General features: G+C 43.2%; 1 protein-coding gene across 2 annotated transcripts in view; it reads left to right on the top strand.

The window, feature by feature from the left end:
- The first annotated feature begins 180 nt into the window (after positions 1-180).
- Positions 181-19,260, top strand: part of BLMH (bleomycin hydrolase) — a 30,358-nt gene continuing 11,278 nt past the window's right edge. The window contains exons 1-10 of one of the 2 annotated variants that reach the window (XM_005298226.4): positions 181-340; positions 734-931; positions 2,996-3,105; positions 3,621-3,762; positions 8,805-8,893; positions 9,928-10,020; positions 14,162-14,317; positions 14,864-15,022; positions 15,132-15,199; positions 16,009-16,126. In XM_005298226.4, the coding sequence (XP_005298283.1) occupies positions 328-340; positions 734-931; positions 2,996-3,105; positions 3,621-3,762; positions 8,805-8,893; positions 9,928-10,020; positions 14,162-14,317; positions 14,864-15,022; positions 15,132-15,199; positions 16,009-16,126 (1,146 nt within the window). In that variant the 5' untranslated portion in view covers positions 181-327. The remainder of the gene's footprint in view (positions 341-733; positions 932-2,995; positions 3,106-3,620; positions 3,763-8,804; positions 8,894-9,927; positions 10,021-14,161; positions 14,318-14,863; positions 15,023-15,131; positions 15,200-16,008; positions 16,127-19,260) is intronic. The other variant, XR_010593776.1, reaches the window with a different exon arrangement.

Here is a 19,260-nt window from a genome sequence, read left to right as displayed (position 1 = left end):
GAGTGGTTTCCATCACATACAGGTTTACAGTTTGGTTTTCATCCCCCCTCCCCCTGTACAAACTGAGCTGCGGGTCGGGTGGTGCTGGGCGCGGCCCCTTTAAGAGCAAGCCAGGGCTGGCACAGGGGAGGAGCCTCGCGGGGGCCCCGCCCGCTTCGCGAGCCTGGGCAACGCCAGCGGCTGGAATGTCCCTCTGCTCGCGCCGTCCTCCCGCCCGCTCGCCGGCTTTGGCTGCACTTCCTACTTCCGGTGCCGGGGCTATAAGAGCTCCTTCCGTCCCCGCGCCCGGCCCGCTTCTGCCCGGAACCCACCGCCACCGATCCTGCCATGAACGCCCCGGGTAAGGGAGACCGGAGCCGGCCGCTGGGAGCGGTGGCTGCCCCCGCTGGGAGAGGAGGGTCACAAGGCAGGGGGACCCGGGGGCACCGGTACCCGGAGGGTGGGGCGGGGGGACATGCAGGGGGACCCGGGGGCGGGGGCACCGGTACCCGGAGGGTGGGGGGACCCGGGGGCGGGGGGGACCCGCACCGCGGGGGCTCCCAGCTGCAGGCGGAGCTTGACCGGCTGGTGTCTGGCCCTGGGCTCCTCTTGGGTGCCCTCAGCAGGGAAGTTCCCCGGGTACCTTGTTAGCGGTGTCCGTGTTCTGCGGGGGTGACCCCTCGGGGCTCTGACCGCACGTGCCAGGGCTGCCCCGCTCGGCTTGTCATGCGACGTGCGCTGCTTTGCTCGGCAGGGCTCAGCTTGGAAAAGATCGCGGCTTTCACCAAAAAACTGGCGTCAGAGCCGCAGTTCTTGCTGGCCCGAAATGTTGCAACCACCACTGACCCACTGGAGGTGTGTCTCGACCGGCAAGTGGTGCAGGAGACGGTGCACGTGTTCCAGCATACCGTGCCTGCAGAAGGCAAGCCGGTCACTAACCAGAAAAACTCAGGTAAGGGAAAGTCTCTGCAAGCCCCAGACTTCTCAGATAGGCTGTTCCTTGACTGATTGTAAAGCAAAACCTTTATTAACTATGGCAGCATAAATCTATGAACCAAGTTACATTTATAGTGGATGGCTGGTGCTATAATTTAAACTGCCTTTTCATTATGAAACCTCACCTGGAAGAGTTCTTGCTATTTCTGAGTTCATACTGTATCACCTCTGCTCCTTATGCATGTGGAAATAGTGACTGACATACGAAGCCCTTTGAGGTTGAAATTATTCAAACAGAACTCGGAGAGAAATGTCACTCTTCCATAGTTCGGAAATGACATTGGTCTGAAATTTGATGTGGTCTTGGATCAGTGCCAAAAAAGCCTTGCTCAGTCACTGGAACTGTGACAGTTTTAAGGTCTCCTGGTTTAAGACCGTAGATAGTAATTTGTTTTTAACATTTGAAGGTTGATAATCACTGATATATTTTTAAGCTGTCACTCAACCTACAATGGATTTAGCAGACAGAGAGAAGTTCTTCAGAACCAGTAGCTTCCCCCTCTCTTCCCCCCCCCCCTCCGCAAAGGTTCTAAATCAGGGGTGGGCAAACTTTTTGGCCTGAGGGCCACATCTGTGTATGGAAATTGAAATTCTGGGCCATGAATGCTCAGAAAATTGGGGATGGGAGTGAGGGCTCCAGCTGGGGGGGCAGGCTCTACGGTGGGCTAGAAATGGGGAGTTCAAGATGCTGGAGTGGGCTCCAGGTTGGGGCAGGGGGCTGGGGTGTGGGGGAGTGTGTGAGCTCCAGCTGGGGGTGCAGGTTCTGGGATGGGGCTGGGGGTTTTGGGGTGCAGGAGGGTGCTCCAGGCTGGGATCGAGGGGTTCAGAGGGTGGGAGGGGGATCAGGGCAGGGGATTGGGGCACAGGAGGGGTTGAGGGGTGCAGGTTCCAGGCTGAGTTTACCTCAAGCAGCTCCTGGAAGCAGCGGCATGTCCCCCCTCCAGTTCCTACATGGATGCACAGCTAGGCAGCTCTGTGCGCTGCCCCATCCGCAGGTGCTGCCCCGCAGCTCCCATTGGCCGGGAACCATGGCCAATGGGAGCTTCGGAGGTGTCGCTTGGGGCAGGGGCTGTGTGCGGAGTCCCCTGGCTGCCCCTACACGAAGGAGCCGGAGGGGGGACATGCCGCTGCTTCCGGGAGTCATGCGGAGCCACGCTCCTTAAAAAAATCCTTTCAACATTTCCTATGAATAGATATTTATTGTATATTTTATAACTAGGAAAACTGAGATAAAGAGAAATAAAGTGACCATCACAGTTCAGGGCATCTGCACCTGTATTCCTCCTCTATGGTCCGTTGCTAGCACCATCATCTCTCTTGGGCAGAGAGCACCCACCCTCCAACAAGGGCTCTGATAGGAGTCAGCCCTTCAAATCCCACAAAGGGGATTTCCTGTAGGTACGAGGCCATACCTGCTTTAGCTCAGCACTAGCACCTCTGTGACTAGGTCAATCTTTCCTTTACACAGCTTGGGCCTTTGATCTTCTGATTCTGAGAACAGATGATCAGCACCCAGTGGTTCTCTCTTAGGGCATAACTTCAAAAGGCTAGGTTTGCTGCATAACCGGACGTGAGAATTTGCATTCATCTCCTCCTAGAGATTCCCCAGGCAAACCACGCGACGCTTTGTCCAAAAGTCCATTCTTGTCTGCCACATCGTTCAGTATAGTCCTTTGATCGTCCAGTCCCACAATAATACATAAACCATTAATTTAATATAAAGGCCACCAAAGATACTTAAACTCAATAAGGTTTTTCACAGATCAGATGGGAGTACCTGGCAGAGCCTGGGGTAGAAGTCAGGATCTGGGATGCCAAGTTCTCTCTTTGCTTGTTCGGACACTTGATCGTGGGGGGGGGGGGGGGGGTGAGTGAGTGAGTGTGTGTGTGTGTGAATTTTTTATTTTTTTTTAAATACTGTGAAAGAGTGAGACTGAACAGCCCATATAAATCTTGTGTTTAAATATAGCCTGTGCAAATCTTCATAGAGCTGGACAGTTTAATTCTTGTTCCCTTTCAGGGAGATGCTGGATCTTTTCATGTCTGAATGTGATGCGTCTTCCTGTCATGAAGAAGTTTAACGTTGAAGAGTTTGAGTTTAGCCAAGCCTATCTCTTCTACTGGGATAAGGTACAGTAGTACCGGCAATAGTCTTCTTATAGGACGTTTTACCTATGCAAACAACATTGGCAGTCTGATTTCCCTCTATACGGGTGTTCAAGCTTTTCCTAAGGTGCCAAGGAGAAACACTGAAAGCAGGCTTCGGAAGTCTTGTCCCTGTGACACACTGCTGGAAGCTAATTCACTTGTTTATTTCCAACAGTGGCTGTTTAAGAGCAGCTACTACTAGTAACTGAGAGAGGCTTCATCTAGTAGCATTTTCTATTTCCCCCCATATACTAACTCGCTTTCACTCTTATCCCTCCACACAAACTAAAGGTTTATGAGAGAGAACAAGTAATAGAAATATGCCGACAGAATGAGATCTAGAGTTGCAGAGATGGTAAGAACATGGAATGGAACAGGACTGCATAGATTTTTTTTTTCTCCAGTGAGATTTGCAAAGAAGCGCATACACCCAGGAATGAAGTAACATATGGCATGTTGCAAGCAAAGATTAAGTTACCCTATCTGTTCTGTTCCAGATCGAACGCTGCTACTATTTTTTAAATGCCTTTGTGGAAACAGCTCAGAAAAACGAGCCTGTAGAAGACCGGCTGACACAGTTCCTGCTTTCCAACCCCACCAATGATGGAGGACAGTGGGATATGCTGGTTAATATTATTGGTAAGAGAAATGGTGACTGAAAGGGCTTCCAGAAACTCTACTCATGCCTGAAAGATCAGGAGTGAAGTAACTAATGTTTGCAGCCGTGTATTATTTTTATGCTGATAGCCTAACGTCCTACAGGCATCGTAGATTGTACAGTGCTGCACATTGTAGAAAACTTTAATGAGTAGTATTTATTTGTAGTTCCACTAATCACAGCAATCCAGTCATAGTAAAGGACAAAGAATCCATTTAAGATAGTAACAGAATTCCCACACAACTCATTTGTTGTGTGTCTGGTGTGATTACGTAACACTCTAAGTGGTTCTCTTGCTTGATTGAAACAACTTGCATAAAGGCTGCCGATGCTAAATCAATTGTAGGTTACGGGTACTAATCAGATGTAACAAATAAGGCCTCAAACTGAAAGATGAACAGAACTTTCCTGTGTTGGTTTCTCCATGCTGCAGCCTTCCTCCCTCTCCTTTCAAAACCTATTTTGGAATTAATACAACTCCTTCTAAGCAACCAGAGGAGCTAGTGAACAGGAGCAGCTAACAGCAGTTTGGAGGGGAATTGTGAGGGGGGCTAGATACAATTAACATTCTTTAAACTTAAAACCAAAAATACCCCCTGATTAAAAACAAAACATTAACAAAGGAATGAGCTGCAGGAGTAAAAAGAGAATGCAGGCAGAAGTCCAGCAACAAAGTGGGGGCTATCTAGTTTATTACACCCAATGCAGCATGTATGATTATTTGCCCTATGGGCAGGTGGCATACGTGTGCATTTGGTGCAAGGAGCTCCTGGCCCTCAGAGACTGTGTACGGGTTTTGGAGATCAGAGTGGCTGAACTGGAGGAGCTAAGGGAGACAGAGGTACATAGATAAGACTTTCCGGGACAGAATAGAACAGTCCCACCCCTTATCTGGCAGCCTCTGTGCTGTTGAGGAGGATGGAAGTCTCAGAGAAGGAGAACATCCAACTGGATCAGAGGGAAACAATCCCATAGTTGGGACCCTCATTCCAGATGATATCGTGGTATCCTTTCACACTGAGGATACCTCTCTGGGGGAGGGAACCCCAGAGGATACCTCTCTGGGGGAGGGAACCCCAGTTATTAGGAAGAGACACTTATTCGTTATGGGCGGTTTGATCATTCGAAACATAGCTGGGTTTGCGATGACCGGGAGAACCGCATGGTGACTTGCCTGCCTGGTGCAAAGGTTGCAGATCTCTCGAGACATTTAGACAGACTTATGTGTAGTGCAGAGGAGGAGCCGATGGTCATGGTACATGTAGGTATCAGTGACGTAGGGAAGGATCGGAGAGGGGTCCTGGAGGCCAAATTTAGGCTGCTAGGTAAGAGATTGAAGTCCAGGACCTGCATGGTAGCATTCTCTGAGATGCTCTGAGTTCCACGCATAGGGCCAGTTAGACAGCCAGAACTGCAGGGTCTCAATGCGTGGATGAGACAATGGAGTAGGGAGGAGGGGTTTAGATTTATTAGGAACTGGGGAAACTTTTGGGAAAGGGGGAGCCTATACAGGAAGGATGGGCTCCACCTAAACCAAAATGGAACCAGATTGCTGGCACTTAGTTTAAAAACTGCTCTACGATCTTTTTAATATTAAGGGCTGGGGGAAAGCCGACAGGCGCAGAGGAGCACGTGCCTCGAACAGAGGCATCCTTTATGGGAGGATCTATTAATGAAGATTCTCTGTCCTAGTAAAGAGGAGAAGATGGAAGATGATAAAATACAGGTAGGATCTGATGAGAAACAGTCAAATGAAAGTCCCATTCAATTACATCATGTAATGGGAGACAGCTAAAAAGTGACAAGTTTTTAAAGTGCTTATATACCAGTGCTAGAAGTCTAAATAATAAGATGGGCGAACTAGAGTGCCTCGTATTAAATGAGGATATTGATCTAATCGGCATCACAGAAACTTGGTGGAATGAGGATAATCAATGGGTCACAGTAATACCAGGGTACAAAATATATCGGAAGGACTGAACAGGTTGTGCTGGTGGGGGAGTGGTGCTATATGTGAAAGAAAGTGTAGAAACAAATGAAGTGGAAAAAATTTAAGTGAACCAAACTGTACCACAGAATCTCTCTGGATAGTAATTCCATGCTTGGATAATAAGAATATAGCAGTAGGGATATATTACTGATCACCTGGCCAGTCATAGTGACTGTGAAATGCTCAGGGAGATTAGAGAGGCTATAAAAATAAAAAACACAATAATAATGGGGGATTTGAACTATCCCCATATTGACTGGGTACGTGTCACCTCAGGCCGGGATGCAGAGATAAAGTTTCTTGACACCTTAAATGACGGCTTCTTGGAGCAGCTAGTCCTGGAGCCCACAAGAGCAGAGGCAATTCTTGATTTAGTCCAAAGTGCAGCACAGGATCTGGTCCAAGAGGTGACTATAGCTCGATCTCTTGGTAATAGTGACCATAATATAAATTAAATGTAACATCCCGGTGGTGGGGAAAACACCACAGCAGCCCAACACTGTAGCATTTAATTTCAGAAAACGGAACTACACAAAAATGAGGAGGTTAGTGAAACCGAAATTAAAAAGTACAGCGCCAACAGTGAAATCCCTGCAAGCTGCATGGAAATTTAAGACCCCATAATAGAGGCTCAACTTAAATGTATACCCCAAATTAAAAAACATAGTACTATGAGCACTAAGAACCACATCTTGCGTCCAAGATTCACTTGCCTTTATATGCTTTCCTTTAGTTTTGCCATAGTTGAGGTGTCAATTTATGTCCCCTTAAACACTTGACTGCAACAAACTACAAATGTAATCTACTTAAAAGCGTTGGGCTAACCTCTCATTACCTCCCTTTTTACAGCTTTGACTAGCTAAAATCAGGGAGTGGAATCTGACTTAACCAGTTCTAACTTTCTTTAGAATATAAACACTGGCTGTAGAAACCACAAATTTATGCACTTAATTATACACTAATCTAGTAGTTTAACTCTTAATCCACGAAGCATGCCCAGAAACTTATGACAGTCTTCCTGCAGGCATCGTGCCAACATTTAATGGGGAGTGTCACAGGGGGATGAGTTCTTGTATGTGGATTAAAACAGAAAAACGCATGTGGATATTCATATCCTCACTGTCTTCCATCTCAAACTTGTTTGAACTTCTACTCCACTATGCAAAAGGGAACCCATCCCAGGCTCTAGACACCCTCAACAAGACACCTGTTGTTAAACAGACTCTGTAAATTACTCTTGCATCACAATAGTTAAGAAACAACATAAATGGGGCAACAAATATTAAACTCCCCAGCGTCCCTCTCCCATCTCCGTATGAAATACAAGGTGTGCAGCATGCCCCAGAGGTTAACAAAGATGGCCTGTTCTGCCCAAAAGAAGTGAGTTCCAAAGCCAAGGGGCACCGTTGCAGAATGCTGGGCTAACAGCCCCTCTCTTGTAACAGATTTGCTCAACATTCGCTGGTAAAAATGTCTAACAGTTGTCCCTATAAACTCACCCTGAACTCTGGGATCTCTCCTTATTGTGCACAGCCTATGGTTGGACCAGGCCAAATGGGGCCCTCAGCCACATCCATGCAACCTGATTCTCTCCTCATTATGAAAATGGGTGACTCCCTTACTTCAGTGAGTGGTCATAATCCAGAGAAAATGGAATTGCCTTCACTTATACCTGTGCATAATGTTACTGATGCACAAGGTAAAAAATCCATATTGGCTGTCAGAGCCCAGGATGTCTGTAGGGCTAGCAGGAAAAATGTTCTTGCACGCTGAGCAAATGGGATATGGAATGAGACAAAATGAATATGGAACGCCTCCGTGCCAGCTTTACAAGGCTGTTGCTCAGGGTAGGGCTGTTCTTTAAGCAAAAAATGAATCAAGATACAGTTGAATTCACATAGGTGAATTCAGAGGTTGCTTGACTTCATGTGGACTATGCACTGGTGCAATAAGCTTGTTAGGGTAATGAGCGGTTAAAATGAGCGCAAACTGCACACAAGGGTTTTGTTTTCTGGAATGCGGTAACTGCCTTTAGCTGCCCTTTCTTGCCTAATCATCTTACGAAGCTTTACTGCAGAAAGGAGACTTGGAGTGTATGCTGCATGTCCAGGGACTATGTACTTTTGTTCTTGCAGCACCTAGAACAGTGGAGCTTCTGAGTGCTACCACAATGTAAATATTAATTAACCTACCTGTTACTACTCTCTATTAGCAACTACAAAGCTACATCTCATAACTTTGGGGATAAAGCACCTTTTCTCTTGCCATGGAGAAGAGGAGGTTAGGAAGTTGTTCACTTCACCTTAAGACCAAATACATGGAGTAGCACATAAGAGGTTGACATTTTTAGCAAACTGGTTTGGTAGCTTAATCTAAGAAGAGTCAAATTCCTTGTGAAAGAGCTTCTATTTCTCCTCAACTAATTAATGTTATTTAAGGTTTACAAATGGGAGATTATCATGTCTGATCACTGAAGGATTCTATCTTTATGGGGAACCCAGTTGAATTTATACTTAACAAAGACCGAGGAAGACCCAGACAAAAAACATAACCTTTGGCTTGCTCTGACTCTTTAAGAAACCTCTGCCCCAGACTATCTTCATAGAAACCAGGTGAGTTAAGGCTTCACGTGGGTATGAGAAGATGTCAACACTGGCCATACAGAAAGACAAGATTGTCAATCAGAGAGAAGGTGGGTGAGATCGTTTATTGGACCAGCTTCAGTGGGTGAGAGACAGAAGCTTCCGAGCCCCATAGAGCTCTTCTTCAGTTCTGGGAAAGATACTCTGAGTGTCCCAGCTAAATACAAGGTGGAACATCCATTTGGCTGTGATGTTGGGAGTGTCTTTCCCAGACCTGAAGAAGAGATCTGTATAGCTTGGAAGCTTGTCTCTCTCACCAACAGAAGCTGGTCCAATAAGATATTATTTCACCTACCTTGTCTCTCTAATATCCTGGGACTGACACAGCTACAATTACACTGCATACAAGATTATCAATTGACAATTAACATTTGTCAACTTTTTCTTCTAGAAAAACATGGCGTGATCCCTAAGAAAAATTTCCCTGAGTCTCACACCACAGAGGCCTCCAGGAGGATGAATGAGATTTTGAATCATAAGGTAAAAGATCTGAAATTGTGCTAAAACTCAGCGGTTAGACAGATAGGAAGAAATCATAAGCTCCAGATGTTCCTGACTAGTTTCCTTAAATTTTCTTTATTGATCAAACCACTAAAAGCCAGTCTGAGCACTTGCTTGCTTCTATGCAAACACTGCATTTGTATGGATTAAAAGGCAAAGGGGAATGGTCCTAAAATGCTGAGAAGGAAAAAGGAAGTCGGTGCATGAATAGCTGCTACTAACAGGTTCAAACCATAGCTTGAAAATGTCCTCTGTGGCACTCTTTACAATGGTCATTATTTCTCTAACTCACAAAGGAAAAATTCTACCTATGTGGCTGGCAGAAGATCTTTCTGTAAACTTCATGTGCCCCGGGAGAGCTGGTTTTCCGCTATGCCATCCACCAAGAGATCAAGGCTTTAATGATGCAAGTATGGTGGCTAAGATTTACAAGTATGGATTTTAAAAATACAGAGCTTAGGATAGAACTGAAACCAGCTTGCACAGGGAAAGCATGCAGTGCTATGCAAAATACTGAAGTGACTGTGACAAAGGAAGAAAGCAGGTTTAGGCAATCAGACAAGGATCTGAATCCATTGTGCCAAAAAATGAAATGGCAATCAAACCTTTCCTCTGAAAGCTTTGTTTTGGCAATTCACGAGCATGTGATCAAGGGACAACTATTCCCCAGAAATCTCTAGAAATGAGTTGGTAAATACAATAGGCATGATGGAATTAAACCAGAGGTTTAATGGTGTTGCTAGGGGCTGCCATGTTATGGTCTTCAGCTTGAATCCTGGCAAACCAACCGGCCCGAAAGGTTGGTTTTAGATTGTTCTAAAATTTAATATAAAGAACCAACTCTTAATAGTAGTATCAATAGGGATTTTTTTCTGTAAACAAACCTTTTGTGATTGGATGCCTGATAGAGATCCATAAAGCAAATCTTGATTTCCTCACATATACAGGTTTTGCAAATGGATGCTTTTTGTGGTCCTATTACAGTGATAAAATGGCTTTTTCTTTTTAAACAGATGAGGGAGTACTGTGTGCGGCTAAGAAACATGGTAGCAAGTGGATCAACTAAGGAAGAACTCACTGCTGCAAAGGACACTATGATAGAGGAGGTAATGTACATATATGTACTTGATTCTTTCCAAAGCAGAAGGGAGCTGCTACAGATAAAGTAATTCTGGCTTACTCTTGTTCTAGAGCTATCTGCAAAGTGCAAAACAAACCCCTATATTAAACAATCTTAGTGAACCAGATGGCCATGTACTGTCTGAAGTGTTACTAAGTGATTTTTATTTTTAGCAATGTTTTCCTGCATAAACTGTTCTTCCCATTTTTGGGATACCATTGCATTTACCCACTTGGGTGGGTCGTGGAGCTAGGACACTTTACACCAGCTGAGAATTTGCTCCTATGGGTGTAGTTAGCAGACTATAAACCCCAGTATTTTCATTTTCAGTGGAGACCAAAATAATATGTACAACCTGGTCTCACTAGCAAGGGCTAGCAGAATTGGAAACTCTATTCTGTATACCTACTGTAAACTTAAAGTTGTGCAGTACAAGTGGTGTTGCAGAAATTCCCCACAAGAGAGCAGAAAAGAATAACAAAAGGAAGTTCAGTTTCTCATGCGTTAGCATGTGGAAAAAACTTTGTGCTAAATATGCAGCATTGCAATCACTTTACCAATTAAGAAAATGAGTTGCTTTTTCTTAAAGGCAGACTATCCAAGTACCTCTCTGTATGAATTTACTTTAAAACTAATTTGCAACTGTGTGATGCTGTAGTGTGCATTGTCTGGCTCTCACCTCTCCACGGTTTAGGATAGCACTTTGCCCTGCTGTATGGTTGGCTTATATGCAAGAGATGCTATACATTATTTTCATCTTACTCTGTTCTCCTTAAGTTTGATTTTCAAATAGCCAGCAGTTATGGATTAGAAGCAGCGAACTTATTGCCCATAGTATGTTAAGATTGGTATATATGGCCATGTGTATTTCTAAAAAAGATACTTCTGTATTCTCTACTTACAGAAGTTTATGGATATACCTCTGTCAGAAGTGTCTGATGGAACAGGCCCACTGGGTCCTCTTGTACCAGCTCTTTTGGAGAAGATGTAAATCTCCTTTTCCTTCCCCTCCCCTCAGCAAACTTCTCAAAAGCTTCCTGTTGAAGTATTCTTTTCTGTGCCTTGTGTAAATGGTACTACCAAAGAGAGGGACCCAGGGGCTTTTACTGCAATTCATGCACAAATCCACAGCTTCACTATCCCCAGTTCTAAGGTTCAAATAAGAAATATGTTGTGATAGCAAAACTGGCACTGTGTTCTTAACACATTTGTTTGTTAAAACAAAACCCTTTATATTCCATCAAATGTGCCCTGCTGGGGCGAAATGACCCCTTACCTTATTGATTATGTCCTTCAGTACATTGCAAATTACCTTTTTGTAGTTAAATATCCATTAGCGTGATTTCTGTCTTTAGGCTTTGCATGCAGACATCCACTGGAGGGCTTAATTGCAGCGTTAACCTGAAGCCCCCTGGAATGGCTTGGTTAATTCAGATAAGGCAGAGACATAGAGTTCACTGCAGATTTACATTTTTCATTTGCTTTGTTTAAAATCTCCTAGTTTCCAGCATTAGAAACTGGAAGCAAAGCTCATTAATGGCTCACTAATTTCTGTCTGAATCTGGAGAGAGTTGGTGTGTAGTGTAGTTTAAAAAAAAAAAGCGCTCTTTCTTTGAGTTAGCCCCTATTCTTCCTGTTGCAATACTACTGGTTGACTACCATTTAAGTGGATTTCCTTTTAGTAAATGTTGTAATTAGCATTGCCAGCTGCACCTGTCAGACTCTAAACCTGCAAAAGCATTTAGCAGTTTTAAAGGTGGATTGTACTGTCTTGCTTCACTTGTTCAAATGCATTTCTCTATACATTAGAGTTCAAGTTTTGTGCCTGGCAAACCAGGTTTATCCACCATTCATCTCCACTGAGTTCATTTGCAAATTTCTATGACTCAGTTTCCTTATCGGGGGAACCAATCCTTTATCTGAAGCTGAGCCGTTGCATAGTCTTTGGGTGAATACTGAATCTCTTGTGTTCAAGCAGAAACAGGCTCCTTATCAAAGCAGCATATGGTAGGTCACAAGTTCAGGGCACTGGATTTTACTTGCCTATTTTTGGCTTCCCTGTTTTCTTTTTGTGCTACCTTATCAGCAGTGGCCCTTCTCTTCCCTGCCTATTTTTGTTTTAAACAAAAAGCCACTGTATCCTTACATTACCCCGGTGTTAGCTGTCACCGGCATGACAGAAAGCTCTGTTTAGTTGAAACAAGCTTCCCCTGGGTATTGAAAGAGGAAGCTTTGGAGATCCTGAGGGGTGGGCTGTGGTGGGTGTGGTGATAAACAAGCCAAGGAGACCATTTCAGGCAAGGTTGCTCTTGTTGACTCGAGATTTTTGTCTCCATCACTTTTCCTTCCTTTGGTTGGAATCATTTTGCCTGTTGGTCTCCTTAAGTTTTCTCCATTGACCTGTTTTATTTCTGTAATTGGATGTGGTGAGAAACGGGGCTATCTGAGGTAACATGGGGATGTCCACTGGCAAATGTTATCTTTGTACAAACGTAATCTGTGTGAGAATCAAACATTTGTAGGAGGCTGGGGATTTAAATTTGTTCTTTAAAACGTTTATTGGAAACATGTTCCATTTGTTTAGTTTTATAGGAGTTTCTCCAATAAAAACTTGAGCCTATGCCCTTGTTTCCACTTAAGAACTGATTTCTTCTATTATCCTTATTAGATTATAAATTCTTCAGGGCAGGAACACTTTTGTCTTGTAGATGGCCAAATGCACTGGTGCTCCCACCACTAAGGTAATCTATATTTAAGATCCAAGGTGCCTTTAAAACATTTACTGGCATGAAGATTTTTTAGATAAAAGTATCTTGGATGGCAAGCAAAATGAGGATAAAAACAGAAACCTTCTAACCTAACCCCAGTGTATGGTGTGTTTGTCTTGTTTTGTTTTTTGTTTTTTTTTATTCCTATTATATGGCTTCAAAAGAGAGACTGGGACAAGAAAGCCTATTAGAAACAGGGTTCTGTCCTTGCAATATCTAGCCATTGAAAGCAGCCTGAACAAGCTAGCCACACAAGGGAAATGTGGTGCTCCCAGAAAGCTACCTAAAACCTGACATGTCCTATATAAAGTTGAGCACTTCTGTAGTTGGATAATAGAGGACCACTACTAGCCTGGCCTCTTAAAGAGAAGTTGATTTAAAGGGATACAGTCCACTTGACATCTAGCCAAAGATCCTTAATCTAATAGAAATTAATAGATGCATGTCAGTTATCAAGGACTATGTATTTCAACCAAGGATGTCACAAAGTCAACAGCCAGAGCCCTTCAGTTAAATTATACTTAACTCTAAATCTAGGTATTGTTAAATATATTAAAACAGACAAGAAGATTATTCGGGGATTTCCAAAGAGAGCAGAAATCCAAATCATCTTGCAGAAGGAAAAGTGATTAATGGAGGTGTACCATCAGAACGAAAATGTTTCTGTGCATGTATGCTAGGAGAAAGGATTATGGTGTCCATAAGACAAGACATACATTATTAGAGCCCTTTCCCAAACAATATTTATATATGCTAGTGGGGAGGGAGGGGTCTTCTGAAAGGTGGCAGCTGGCCTGGCAACTTTGTCTCAAAAGCTGTTGTCCTTATTGTGGTCTTTGACTGTAAGTGCTTTTGGTTCCATTGCACAGTCTAAACACAGCTTCTATCTAGGGGAAGGTTTCACTGCGCTTCAATGGAGTTGCTAGAGTTAAGGATTGGACAGTGTTTCAGCTGAGCCATATACGTTTTTATTGTATTTCACTGCTACCATATTCCTACAGCTTGGAATTGAATATATTCGTGCCTGAGCAAAATGACAAAAAGCTTGAGCAGGGACCTGTGGTGTTTCTAGCATGGTGAGGAAGCTCTGGATTTTGTGGCCTTTAATTTGACGTTCGGCGGAGTTGCAGAGTGAGGGTTCTTAGTACTGGATGGGGGGAACTGACCAGCATAGGGTTATTCAGATGTTTTAAAGATAAACATTAAGGGTCTGATTCTGCAGCTGGTCCCCATGTGAAGATATCAATTGACTAATGCATTTCTGTAGCTGGCCCAGCTGCAGAATTTTGGTGCTTAATCGATAGCCTATGATGAAAGGCTTGGGTGAATTTTCATGCCCATATCTGCTTTCCTGTGCAGGTATTCAGAATAGTGAACACCTGTTTGGGGAACCCTCCTGAGACCTTCTCCTGGGAGTTCCGAGATAAGGAGAAGAACTACCACAAGATTGGCCCTATGACACCACTGCAGTTCTATCAGGAACACATCAAACCCCTCTTCAACATGGAAGACAAGGTTGGAGAATACAACCAATGCCTGCTGTTTCTGGAGCCCCTTTTAATGTTCAATGTATAGTACTATGTGCTGTTGCTGAAGCAGGGCTTCTTACACGGATTGGTATGGGGAATGTGTGAGGCTATCAATTGAGTCAAAGTTGGCCTTGAATTTATTCCCCCTTCTTCCTTTCTGCATCCACGTCCCTTTTTGTATTTGTACTGCGCCCCTCGCTTGGTTTTGTGTTAATTTGGATGATTTTTTTATGGATTAATTGTACTTTAATTATGTTTTCATGCTGCTGTAAGATCTTGAGTGGCTTAGCCATGGGGGCCTTGATAATAAAATAATAATTAGAATAGAATGAGGTTCCTGTGCAGCACTTAGGGATACATGGACCAGCTTAAAGCGTGTCTTCTATTGCATTCAATAAACTGCTGATGTTCCAGCTGAAGCTGGGATGGTCAACTAGCTAGAGCAGAAGAACTAATCTGATCTACCAAGAGTTGTTTGTTTTGAGGCTTCAATTGATTTATAATTTAACTAGTGACCTCTTACTCATGGCAGATTTGTCTAGTGAATGATCCTCGACCCCAGAACCAGTACAACAAGCTATACACGGTAGCGTACCTGGGCAACCTGGTGGGAGGAAGGAAAACACTCTACAACAACCAGCCTGTTGATCTGTTGAAGAAGCTGGCTGCAGCTTCTATTAAAGATGGCGAGGTTTGTGTTTTCTTCCAATCAGTGGCACAACATTTTTTTTTTTTCTTTCGTAGTGTAAGAGGCTATCTTGGGATGTGGCCCAGGCATGACTATTTTCTCCTATTTTTAGGCTGTGTGGTTCGGCTGCGATGTTGGAAAATACTTCCATAGCAAGCTGGGCATCATTGACCTGAATGTGTAAGTGCAGGAAATCTAAAACACAATTGTTTTTTGGGCTCTCTGTTCATGGCAATCTTGCTACAAATCGAAAATGCTAAGGTGACAAATGTTGTCCAAAAAATGATTTTTACCCAAAATGAGTAAGACAAGTGTGCATTTGGCTCTTTATTCCTGTTGTTAAATCCCCTTCTTTTTTGGCTGTTAAATGAAATGTTAAGTATCAGAGGGGTAGCCGTGTTAGTCTGAATCTGTAAAAAGCAACAGAGGGTCCTGTGGCACCTTTGAGACTAACAGAAGTACTGGGAGCATAAGCTTTCGTGGGTAAGAACCTCACTTCTTCAGATGCAAGACGCACTTCTTGCATCTGAAGAAGTGAGGTTCTTACCCACGAAAGCTTATGCTCCCAGTACTTCTGTTAGTCTCAAAGGTGCCACAGGACCCTCTGTTGCTAAATGAAATGTTGATACTCTGAAAATGTGCTCAGTTGCTAATTCACTGATGTGAAATGTTAATGTAAAATATTCTTAGCTGAAGAGAAATGGACTTAAATGCAGTATATCCTGTCTGTGCCTCTTGCAAGGCAAAAAGGAAGGGAATGTAGCACCCCTCTGAATGTCTTGTGTAGTTACTTGAATTTCCTAGTACTTAGTGGATGGCGTTCCACTAAGGGGAATGCCAAAAGGGTCAATATAGTATTTATTCTAACTCGAGATTTGAAGAGGAGCTAAGCATCTGTCAAAGCCCTGTGCAATACATCATTGGATGTTACGTTCCACTGATTCCTCCTTCCCTCCTGTCTTCATCTCCTTTGTATGGCTTACTTGTAGGTTTGATCATGAGCTGGTGTTCGGTGTCTCCGTCAAGAACATGAACAAAGCAGAACGATTAATCTTTGGAGAATCAATGATGACCCATGCCATGGTCCTTACTGCCTTCACGGAGAAGGTAAGATCTCCGCAAGCACTTGTGCTGTTTGTACAGATGTATTTGAACTCTCCTGCAGTTTGTTTATATGCTCAGGGTTCATTCACAATGTACATGTTCTGCTAAAGGGCAGCATATGTGCAGGACATCACACCTGCGCATGATGCCTGATGTCTTATTCGCCTGTGTCACTCGTTGGCAAATTACTAGTTTTAGTTTCTCCGAACAAGTGAGCAATCCTAGACAACAGGGCAGTGGCTTGGTTTTTGTGCCCAGAAATTCTTTGAGAAGGGCAAAGAAACTTGGCTTGTATTTTCCAGGAACTTAAAATATAGCTTGGCTGGCTTTAAATGGTATGTGAATTCTGATTTATCCTACTGACCAGGGAATCAAAGATGATCACACATCTCTCTACAGCACACTACTTAATCTAGCCTAGGTCTAGCACCAAGCATTGTACTACTTTAAAACTTGCTTGAACAGCCTGCAGGAGGCACTCAAATAACTAACAATCCCTCAAAATTAGTAGCACATGACTTCTGTGATACACCCACTACTCGGAGAGAAGAATCTAAATCCCCAAACAGCAGTACAGCTCTTAGCACTTTTACATTGCCAACAGCTGTACTGCATGCTAATAAACCAGAGAAATGGCATCTGAGAGACTCATGTGAAATTCAGTATCTTTGGATACCTGGAAGTCGTTCTAATTTTCAGCTTTTGTTTTCTGGAAAAATTGAGGAGACTTCCCCCTACATCAAAACACAAAGTCAAAGTTTTTAAGATTCCTTTGAAAAAGTAATCTCTTCCAAACCAAGATTACTTGGTCTGAGAAGGAAGTGCTTACATATTATTGAAAACTTTCCCAGAGAGTCAGGACTTCATGCAAGGGTGTGACATGGGATTGTTGAGCCCTCAGTTTTTCTTATAACTACTTTTCAAAATTCAATAGTATTCTACACGCTGGTCTTCTACAATTTACACATGCTTTTCAAATGTCAGATTACAGAACTAATCCTGTGTGAAGATTAAAGGATATTCTATTGATTTCTGAAATTTTGAGATTTAAAATGATTTATACATTTATAGCTGTTTGAAATTCTTATATAAACTTGTAATCGGTGTGAAGTTTGTGTATATGTGTATAGTAACTTTTCATTCCTTAAGTGGTTATTTTTTATATAAAGTGACTCATGCTGCAATCTGGCTTCTTTTCACACTGAACTGTGGTTTGTTTGGTGTTGGTTTTTTTGTTTGGAACAGCAAAAGTTATATAAGTAGAAATTCCTTCCTGGCGGTCTGCTTCCTTGATCTGCAGCTCATATTTTTGACCCTCTTAGGGTTTTGGTATGCAAAAGTTAAACTCTGATACACAATCTGGCTATTGGAATCAATGAATGGGCTCTCTTATACTGCCGCCTAAACCCAGAACTTTGACAAATGTAAGGAAGATCTGCTAAACGGAAAACACATTCCCATACATAGACTATATCTACTTTGGGTCTTGAAGAAGAATGTGAGAGATGGGTATCTCTAGAGCCAGGAGGTCACTTAAAGGAAGTAGTGCTTCTTTAACTCTAGAGGATGTCCAGAATTTGAAGGCATTTTTCTTACACAATCTAGCTATTATTTTAGTATTTGTCTGAACATGTTGCCTTATATAAACCTTGACTTTAATCTAAAGGAGCTTTCAAAGGTAGTTGTAAATCCATCAAAGCATTAGTTTTTTTTTACCTGTTTTGTAAAAAGGTTTTGATTGCAATGGGATTTTCTTCAATGTTACAATGTAATTTATTTCCAAAAGAGGCACATTTAATCCATGCCAGTATTTCTAAACCATGCTATACACTTTTGTTCAATTTACATGTCAAAGTGCTTATGAGTGGACTCAATTTAGTGCTTTTGGTACACCTCGAGTATCTCATTTTAAGGACTCTTGTCTACTTTTAAAGTGTGTTTTCCCCAACCTCATCCCAAAACTATAAAATGTCAGTTACTACAGTAATAAAGGCAGGTAAGGGGCAGATTTTTCCAAAGACCAGAGTAAACCCTACATTATCATGAACATCACAGAAGAGGGCAGAATACCAGAAGAAAGGGAGAGAAATGAATTAATAGTTCTTCATGGGAGCTGCTATGGGGAAGCCTGTGGATTAAGGATCTTCTTATTTAGTAAGCACCTGGGGGTTATCTTCTCAGTGCTTCTGTTTGCTTGATAATGATGTAAAAACAGACGAGACTCTTTCAGAATGTGGAATATATGCTAGAGTGCTAATGAAGCTTGGAATGGAATGCCGTCTTGACTACACTAGAGAACTGCTTTGTCATTGAACCAGTTTAAGCACAAACAGTTCATGGTTCCACACTTGCCTTAATGAATGTTTCATGTTTGCCCCTTGTTCTCTTAAGCCATGTCCTAAACTGTTTCAGTTGCAATGACTCCTAGTTACCGATACCCTAATAACAGTTCCAGAACGCACTGCTTTTGAGCTGAACCAGGGAGATTTCACCAGTGTACTGTGGGGCACTAGGAGATCTAGCAGAACTGTTTCAGCTAGTCTGGCACTAAACTGGTTTGGTTTGAACTGATTAAGCTTTAACTGGTCATTAAACATGCTGAAAGCCAGTGTGGACTTAGACTAGCTGAAACAATTCAGCTCTGCCTCCTAGTGACCCACATTTGAGGAGATTCTGTGTGGTGGTGGTCTACAGCCTTTCTTGGGGGCCCTAACTGGCTTCCATTTTTTAATGTTGACCAGGAACTGTTCCCCATGAAGGCTGTGAAAGTCTACTTTGGGGAGGCTAAAAAAAAACTATGGTGAAACAGCTAATAGGCGCCCCTCTGGAAGAGAATGTCTTCAGGGAGACCAAAGCTGAGTCGTGGTGTGTGCGGGGGAAGCCTCCATTGAAAGGCTGAAAGTTAAGTGGGGTTATCAGGGTGGAAAAAGCCCAATGAGCAGCCCCTATAGTATCCAGGTAAGTTACAGCAGTGCTGCCCTTGCTCGGCAATCCTCAAGAGCCAGTATATGGAAAGAGACCTTTCAGGCTGTGAATGCAAACAGGAAAAGTACTTCACCCAAATAACTTCCTCTCCTATTGACAGACAATACCTGTTATGAGAAGGGGAAGTGTCATGGAGCTTGGGGAGGGCACAA

The sequence above is a fragment of the Chrysemys picta genome, chromosome 19, assembly GCF_011386835.1.
Source record: "Chrysemys picta bellii isolate R12L10 chromosome 19, ASM1138683v2, whole genome shotgun sequence".
Classification (NCBI taxonomy): domain Eukaryota; kingdom Metazoa; phylum Chordata; order Testudines; family Emydidae; genus Chrysemys; species Chrysemys picta.
This window is presented reverse-complemented; position numbering and strand designations above follow the sequence as displayed.